The sequence below is a fragment of the Haliotis rubra genome, unplaced genomic scaffold (genome assembly GCF_003918875.1).
Source record: "Haliotis rubra isolate DU_JTF1 unplaced genomic scaffold, ASM391887v1 Scf431, whole genome shotgun sequence".
In the NCBI taxonomy this organism is placed as follows: Eukaryota; Metazoa; Mollusca; class Gastropoda; order Lepetellida; family Haliotidae; genus Haliotis; species Haliotis rubra.
In genome coordinates, this window is record NW_025767115.1 from 1 (window position 1) to 9,833 (window position 9,833).

General features: G+C 38.2%; 1 protein-coding gene across 4 annotated transcripts; it reads left to right on the forward strand.

The window, feature by feature from the left end:
* The first annotated feature begins 1,735 nt into the window (after positions 1-1,735).
* On the forward strand, positions 1,736-6,298 carry LOC124289072. 4 transcript variants are annotated; one of them, XR_006901582.1, is made up of 5 exons: positions 1,736-1,831; positions 2,703-2,801; positions 3,629-3,791; positions 4,740-4,815; positions 5,604-6,009. XR_006901582.1 is itself a non-coding variant. In XM_046725669.1 (5 exons), exons 1-5 carry the CDS (start codon positions 1,828-1,830, stop codon positions 6,151-6,153), a joined length of 897 nt encoding a protein of 298 aa, XP_046581625.1. In that variant the 5' UTR covers positions 1,736-1,827; the 3' UTR covers positions 6,154-6,298. The 4 variants fall into 4 exon arrangements, 3 of the variants coding, with proteins under 3 accessions (XP_046581625.1, XP_046581626.1, XP_046581627.1); XM_046725669.1 differs by having other exon boundaries at positions 2,703-2,810; positions 3,629-3,787; positions 5,604-6,298; XM_046725670.1 differs by having other exon boundaries at positions 3,629-3,787; positions 5,604-6,298.
* The last annotated feature ends 3,535 nt before the right edge of the window (positions 6,299-9,833 follow it).

Genomic DNA, 9,833 nt, shown 5'->3' on the forward strand with positions numbered 1-9,833 from the left:
AATATTTTCCACTTTTCATCACCAGCTTTGAATAGTACTGTGGAAGGAAATCTGAGGAACCTTATATGTTCAGTACTATTTAGGAGATAAACGTAATGTGTTTGGAAATTAGATGAATGTTAGACCGAACTGATGGTCTCTAAATTAATCATTTGAAACCTCTCGCGTTTATCTCCATTCTACCTATAACCGATTTAACATCGAACTTCCTCGTCCAGCGGAAGACACTGCGCGTAATCCGGATTTCGGACGAGAGGCGAATTGAACTCGTCTGCGAAGGGAGTAGTAGGTGCCGTTCGTATTTTTGTTAACATTGCAGCATAAAAATATTCTGTCCAAAGAAAACAAACTACTGTTTATTTAATGCAATAATGTAACACCTAAGAGCTTGGTTTTATACTCATAACTCCCACGACCGAAACCAGGCTATTGTTTTATGTGCCGTGTTACTGTACCCCCTGGCCACACTATAATGGAATCGTCTGACCTACTTATGTTCTTGGAAGTAGACAGTTACGCAACAGTTTGAAATGGCAGACGAGATCAGTGTTTACATTTTGCGAAAGGTTGAAAATCAAATGGACAGTGGAAAATACTTGACTGACTGTCGAACCTGAACCCTGCAGAATCGAAGAATACATCCTTTTCTGATCGACCTATGACCTGTAACTCATCAAAGACTGTTGATTTTATGACCGGCGAGTGTCGATCATGATTTCACGTACATGCCTCCCACCCCGGCATGCGACGAAAGAGTGACAGTGCTGCTTTGTGTTAATGCGATTAACTTGGGATTCCTTGGAACATTGTTCTCATCATTTGGGACTGGATTGTGGACCAAGCTTTTCAAGTGTACGAACATAGCAGTGACAGCCTTGCGGGGAAGGTGGCAGAGTGCGGAATTCTCGTGGTTCAATTTTTTTGACATTTTGAACGATGCAATGGGACATGATGTCAGATGGAGTATAGGAGTGGCCTAAATTTTGTGTTTCGCCTGACCGTTATCTTGCGAATTTCTCATCCTAAACGGAAACAAATATACCATTTACCAGGTAGGTAAATGTTTACGAACGATTTTGCCGCACAAATAGGGATAGATAGGGATGTATTTTTACAAAGGTTTCTGATTTATTATGTTAGATATTGTTTGTTTTATGGTTGGGGCTGTGTGTTGTAATTGAGTTTGAATATTTTTATAATAGAAGGTTATAATTATGATAGTGGGGTTCCCTAATAATTGTGGAGAGGGAATTCGTATAATTGTAAATTTCGAGGTTTTAATAAATGTTTCATCAGCATTTCCATCACGTCTGTTGTGTTGATATTAGTCAGGTTGGTGGCCAAGCTGAAGTAGTGCGGCAGTGTTGTATACGTGCGCGCAGTGAATCGCCGTGAAATCAGACGCATTTTCAATCAAATTGGTACCGTCTGATTTTATTGATTGACCAATCAAATTCGAGCATTTCACGTAGCCATGGTAGAATCAGTTGTATTGGCTACATGGTTCAACATATGCTTTGTGATTTGAAACTGGAATATCAGTACAAATATGAAGCATTGTTTCATCCCTAGGTTCAAGTCCAATGTCTGTAAAGTTCAACGGAGGAATGATTACGACATCGGCGACTTCATCCTTGTTGGATCCTATGACTGAAAGATCTTCGCCTCATCATGACGTAACCAGTCAAAGGATGTCGGTAACCAGTCAGTAATGCCAACAAGACCCTGTCTACTGACACGCAATCACTGTCAACTGTGCCAACAAGGACCCTCTCTACTGACACGCAAACACTGTCAACTGTGTCAACAAGCGCCCTCTTAACTACCATGAGTAGGTACCCTCGTTAAAAGTTATATTCATAACCAGTTTGAGATAATATATTTGATAAAACTTGTTGAAATGCAATTATAGGAGGCGTAGCCACGTGAACCGGGCTTCTGACCTCGGATCAGAAGGTTCGTGGTCCTAATCACGTGACATGACTCGGAAAATACTTGCTCGCCACACCATGATTTAATTCTAATTAAGAGCGTACCTACCATCATATGCCAAATTCCACCTGCTTCCTGTGTTAAGTCATAAACTGACTTATCTCCAAAAGGACACATGCTATGTTATAACTGTTGAAACGCCACTTACTCACTCACACTAGCGATGTTTGTTAATGACTGAAAATAAAGGAAACGATGTGAGTGTTAAAGTTTAAAGTCACATCAGCAGTATTTAAAATTATATCGAAGTTGGATATGTAATCGCACACGCCATTTTCAAACTACAATACAACACATCCGGGTTGTACATGTTAATCGCCAATTAAGAAAAAAGAGTGTTGATCACCATACCATGACCATGCAATGCAGCTCTTGACCATGCAATGCAAATACAATGTAGTTTGCCATAGCTTAGTGCTGACGTTCATGTTCTAAACGTAACGCCCATATTTTCCCATCATATATAGTGGTCAAAGATACAGTGAAATGTACTCCCAGCGACAAGAGCGGTTAGTTACGACAGTGGCCAAAAATTGAATTTCCGATTAGCCAACAAGGGTGAGCTCCCTTCTGGAACCGCCGATAATCCTGTTTCCCCTCAATTGACCTTTCAGCAACTATCTACTTGCCACCAGTTGTTAAAGAATACGTTCAAGTTAGAGATCAACGCGTAACATTGTTAAGGATTTTGTTTTGTTCTTTTCTCCCAGGACACACCAGTCATATGCCGAGTGTGCAATCATCTCAAGCTGCAGCGTCCTTTACGACCGTGACCTCAAAGCATAGACCTACTACTCACTCGACTGGGAGTAAACAAAGTTTGATCCTATTTTCACTCAAGCAAAAGCCCGAACGTTACAACTATCACAATACCTACCATGAACATTGTAAACCAAAAGTCACTGTGTTCTTTAATCTGTTGAAAAACATGATCGAAAGGTATTCGATTCCCGAATGTTCGCTGCGTATTAATACGTCGCTCACACCATTGTTTTGATAAGTCGTCAGCTTTGATGACGTCATTCAATCATATTGTGACCTAAAGTCAATGAGTGCAGACACAAAAACGCGTGTGGACCTTTTGGTTTACTTTTGTGTTTACAATGTCGATAAACATCATGCGTTGGCCAATTTCCGGGTGTTATAGAGTATTTGAAGCACGGGAATATTTCATTTGAAACCTCCGACTGACGCCGTCGGTTCCAAACGAATTCCCGTGCTTCAAAATACTCAATAACACCCGGAAATTGGCCAACACATGATGTTTATCTCCTAATGGGAATACTTGTTACGTTTAGAAGATTTGCAGATGATTTTATATTATCATGAAGGTTATTTGTATTTCCAACTGCAACTGGATATCCCTCAGTTCACCGCAGACTCGTTTTAATGTATCCACGTCTGCTGCTACATAAAATAACTATCACTGACTTCATTCCTGTTATCACTACTGTGTTTAATACTCCCATTGCATCTGCTACTCTATTGTACTGCCGTTGTACAAATGTATATACTTTTCAGTAATTTGTATTGAGTTAGGATACAGTTGTTAATGCGTGTAGAGTTCACAGTTAACGTATTGTTTAAACTTGCAAATCGACACGTGACATTGTTAATAGCTCTGCTTTATTCACAGGACACACCAGTGAAACGTCAAGTGTGCAATCTTCTCAAGTTACAGCGTCCTTAACGACCACTAAATCTGCGCCTGGACTAACCACTCACTCGTCAGGGAGTAATCGAACACAGCGGACTACGAAAGCAACGACAATGGTATCAACATTTTTAACAACGAGGAAGTATGCAAAATTATATTTCACGGTGTATATACATTTCACTCTTCTATCGGCTGTAAATACATAACGTCGTTTTAGGGTCATTTAGGTGATCTAAAGTCACGCAATAGTGTCAAGAACAACTTCGACATGTACAATACAAACTACACAATAAACCTATCTTAACACCTAATGCATAACCTTTGAAGAGCATTTAGAAGTGGAATGCATAAGAAAAGCAAGATTTATGGATTTCGTTTTCTTTATTGTGAATACCACGACGTTTCGGAGTGTATGCTTACTCCTTCATCAGGTGAATGTAATCTTTGAAGGGCATTCACCTGATGAAGGAGTAAGCATACACCCGAAACGTCGTGGTATTCACAATAAAGAAGTTGACATCCATAAATCTTGCTTTCTTACCCTCATGTAAAGTTTATGTTTATATATAAAATAATAATAATAAAATATACCTAATTGATTTAAACAATACTTATTCATGAAAATATTCAAGTCATGAATTGATTGGCCAATCTGAAGGGCACCCATATTCAAATACATATAGAAGTAAATACAGAAACAGATGGCACAATGATGATAGAATTCTTATATATCAGCAATCAAGATGGGAATAATGCATTAATATCGATTCGTTTGCTTGGCAGTCAGTATCAAAGTATTTATGAAATATCAACTCGATCTACCCCAATATACCTAATTGGATATTTGTACAACCTACGACTAGTGAGTGATAGAGGACATGAGAGCGATGGAGAGTTTGAATGTTTGGTTTTGCTCCATGCTGTATTCAGGAAAAGAATTGTCATTACTTTCCCCGTCCCAGTGATTCCACTACAACTGGATTAATATTTTCACTCTTAACAATGGACATGTGAGGCAAAGAGACAAACGTTGGACTGTGTTATTTAACTATGGAATAATGTGTAAGGTTAACTGATGCTCCACTTACAGGATGGGTGGTTTCACTTGCGGTGTCGTGTGCAGTGAGTGGTGTTGTTTTTGCAATCATCACAGTTATTCTTTGCAGGTAAATACGTTTACATATTAACGACTAATTACAAATGTTAAAACAAACATTCATTTTAACACATGTTATAATTGGGATTACACTTTTTCACAGTACAGTACAGATTCTCGTACATTTGTTGGGTGGAGTCCTATCCGGGATTCGAACCTACGCCCTCAGAGTCAGGCACCTACACTGCCGCGGTGTACTAGATTCTGTACTGTAATGAGAAACTGTAATCCCAAATATAACATATGTTACATTTGACCACTTTCTAAAAGGCATTGTGTATTCATATAATCTATTTCGGTTGAAATAGTTGTTTTCAAAGAACGAGCTTTGATGTAAATGAGTCTCGTTCAGTACGTAAAAGAAATGTGAAATATTTATAATAGATAATATTCTTATTGTAATTATCACACACATTCATGCGGCTGAGAAAGGGCATAATTACCATAGCTTTTTACAGCTAATCGTTTGTAGAAATAGATATTAGTGATCTCTTAACAATTGTTATATCAACAATGGTGCTTGAGAATGTTATGTACCAACTGAAAACATCTAAAATTCAACAGTTACTGAACACTTGCAGGGTGACAACACTAACACTTTTCGGCTGTTAGAAAATCTGTGTATTTAAAACGATTCACTGGTGTGATATCATCTTTTAAACATTTCAACGATCAGTCCATATCAGGTCAATAGATATAGACAGTTCACTGATCAATTAGATCATAATTTGGTTATATATTACATACATACATGTACATGACACAACAGTAACATGCAAATTATTTGTTTTGTTATAGATATAGACAAAAGAGACAGACCCGGTCCGAAGGTATTTCCACTGACAGACCCCTGGAACTGTCTACCTCGGGGTCAGCTGAACCAAGTAACCTTTACTTTGTCCTCGACCCAGCCTTCATAAATCTAAACAATGAAGAAGTACCAGATGCAGAAGCAGCATCCAAGCTGACCGACACCAGACCAGAGCACGAACGGTACTCGAAAGTATTACCAAGGCATTTGAGATTCAACCAAAACGACAAGGCACGTATTTCTGGGAATCGTGCCGAAATGGTTGATAACTTTTTATACAGCACATCAAAACATGAACTCATTGATGAAAGAGCTGACGATGCCATTCTGGTAAACATGGATACTTGTCTCGTTGATGATGGAAACATTGGGGCTGGTGTTTGTTACATGACGGAAAACGAGATCTATTGCGGGGGCCTGCTACAACTGACACCTCCGCTGAAACGAGCTCAGAAAGCGGAGATATGCCCAAAGAAATATGTGTCATGGTTGACAATGACATCTACAGTGGAGGAGAGCCCGATACTGTTAATGTAATGATCTAGATGGGGTATGAGAGAAGTGGGTGAAGGAGTATGGCTTCATGCAAGCTTTTAACTACATACATACATACATACATACATACATACATACATACATACATACATACATACATACATACATACATACATACATACATACATACATACATACATACATACAAACACATACATACATGCACATCATACATACACACATACACATACATACATACATACAATACATACATACATACATACAATCATACATACAACATACATACATGCATACATACAAACATACATACATACATACATACATACATACATACATACATACATACATACATACATACATACATACATACATACATACATAAATCTGATTGTTAGTACTCGAGACGATGAGACATACTGTAACAGAATGATGTGATGATTTGAGGACAGACATGTACCGTCATGAATGACATTGACAGTTATGACTTTAGTCTGAAAAGTGCCTCGATGATATTAGGAACTCTGACCAGCAGCCTAGTACCCATGTCTATGTAATGTTACAGTATCATTATCTAGTTGCTGGGTGGATATGTGACCTGCTATGCAAAAGTTCTCTCGCATGTGCAAAATTCATTAAACTTTACACATTGTTCTATAGTTTCTGATTACCAAGGCAGATACATCCTCGGGTAATTTGGAGAAGCTAGAGACACCTTTTGGAGTCCTGAATCACATGTTTTGTTCAATAGCAACTTATTGTTGACGTTCCTGTTAAGGCGTATGTGCCATGACAAGCAACCAAATAATGAATAAATTATTGTTTTCCTGCTTATAATATCTGATACTTTATCGGTTTATGAATCAGTCGCAAATGTTTTACCGAACGCAAAGTATGAACTTGATGTTACTGGCTTGTCAATGGAAATACTATTTTGACGTTTTACCTTGATGTTTCTTGTGTTTATGTATTGTAACACTTCCGGGTATGTAAATCCGTAAATGTCTTCTGCTGAATGTTTTGTTGTGAGCTGTATATGTTTGTATTTTATTCATTAGCACGGTTGTGCAGTTTGTTTACCACAGGACAGGACTATTCATTAGATATGTCCGGCTATACAAGATAATAGATACAATACATAGCGCCCTATATGGTTCAGAAACTATCATACTCTAAGGCACTGACATGTATATACATTTCACACTGTATTCAGTAATTATTTTTAGAACAAAACGTGAGTGAAAACCTGAACAAGTAACCGACTGTAGGCACCAAATAACAAAGTGACCGATCACGACAAATCGGGTCATATATTATTCATGTGCATTAAACGAATGAACGGATTCATGAGTAATTACAAGATGGTTCTTATTTGTTAAGATTTAAGCCTGTACAAATGTATATATTTTGTCATTTTTTTAAAGTGACATTTACAAAGTTTGCTATGCCATCTGGACAACAGGATATGGACGTGGGGAAAGTTTTAAACAAACGGGACGTCATCATATATGCATTAGATACAATTGTTCTAACACGGAAAATGACAGAACTTTCCTGTTTGATATGTTCGGAGTGTCAGATAACAGGTCACACTTGATCAGAGGTTTCCTCCTCTTTGTTATTGTCTATGAAAGGAAATTACATTATACACAAACTGCATTAACTGACAGTGTTATACGCTGTATTGCAGAATACTGTCAATTTTACTAATTCGTCAGAACGTTTTTGAATTGTGAAAACTCTGGTTTAAGGTTCATTTGGGCATATATACAACAAAGCGGTACGATCAAATTAGAATATCTAAATATGTTGCCCATGAATAACTTCACACAATGTTACATAGAATTTCACATGTAATGTCAAAAGTCGTTGTTTGTGCAGTGTGGCTTTATTAAGTGTTTTTGCCTGTGCTTCATTTTAGATTATTATTTGTCGTTTCTTGGACAACCGGGCCTACTGCTTGGAACCTTATACTTATGTCCAGCAGTGATGTATACACAAGCCCCAGTTTCTCTTTATAGCTGTACACCTTTACGCGGATTTTGTTCCATTATGTTTCACAATTAAATACTCCATACAATTGTGTGCGTTTGTTCATTGCCTACAATACCTTAGTTGAAATTGAGGGATTGACTGAGAAATCGAAATTCCAGCTTCAGTACCGAGAAGGACCCTGTGCTGAAGGTTTTTAACTCACTCGTCCAATCATAAGTAAATGCCTGTGTTGCAAGAACACACCATGGCCGACATCAACAACTTTGGGAGACTTTGTCACATACAACCGCCCAAATATGAATATGTATTAACAAAGCTATTGTCTAAGGAACACGTCTTTCATAAGAACACTGTAATAAAATGAATACACGGCATGTAATTATGAACACTGGTATAGGAAGGTGTAAAGCTTTTGTGTCAGCTACATCAGCCATACAATGCCAGTCTGCATTATCACGGTGCCAAGCACAGAACTGAGTCTCACTGGAGACTTTGGTAATGTCGCTAGCCGGTATCTTATCCCCGGATCCAGAAGGTATTTATACTGTAAATGGTCTCTCCGTGTTTCGCACGGGCACTTTAAGTATTTTTTGTTATATTGTGTTTCATTTTGGCTAATGGCCTGAACAGATCATTGCTATTAAGACCATGGATAGTGTTGTCCTACTACCCACCTTTTCAGATTAGATACAACATGTCAGTAACAGGAACTTATTGATATATCCCTCTGATCTGAATACAAATGAGAATTTCTGAAATTAAAAGAAAAGGAGAAACAGTTGAAATACAATTAAGAGACAACTGATGATGGCTCCGGAGGAAAGCATGGACTTTCTTTGAGTTTAAGTTTCAGAAACATAAAATTACAAACGTGAATTCATCATACATCTGAAAATCAAGTCTTTATCAGAGCACCCACTACTGATCAGCTTAATTAGCCATAACCTCCCACTAACCTATCAAAGGTGGACTGTTACGTGTACAGTGCCAGGTTGTTGAAACTAACAAGATAACCGGGAATGAGTAAAAGAAGTAGAAGTGCAACCAACACACAAGAAGGAAATGCGCTGAAATACGGAAGCGTAGTAGGGCCACGGTGACATTTTGTTTAGTCTCATTATCTCCTACGTAGGAGATATTAAGTCTTATTATCTCTTACGTAGGACTTAGTATCTCCTACGTAGGTCATAGTAACTCCTACGTAGGACTTATTATCTCCTACGTAGGACTTAGTATCTCCTCCGTAGGCCTTAGTATCTCCTACGTAGGACTTAGTATCTCATATGTAGGCCTTAGTATCTCCTACGTAGGACTTAGTATGTCCTACGGAGGACATAATATCTCCTACGTAGTACTTGGTATCTCCTACGTAGTACTTAATATCTCCTACAGAGGACTTATTACTTAGTATCTCCTCCGTAGGTCTTAGTATCTCCTACGTAGGACTAAGTATCTCTTACGTAGGACGTAGTACTTAATATCTCCTACGTAGTACTTAGTATCTCCTACGTAGGACATAACATCTCCTGCGTAGGACTTAGTATCTCCTACGTAGTACTTAATATTTCCTACGTAGGACTCAGTAGGTCCTACGTTACTATCTCCTATGTTGTACATAGTAACTCCTACTTAGTACTTAATATCTCCTACGTAGGACTTAAAATCTCTTACGTAGGACCTACTACCTCCTATGTTGTACTTAGTAACTC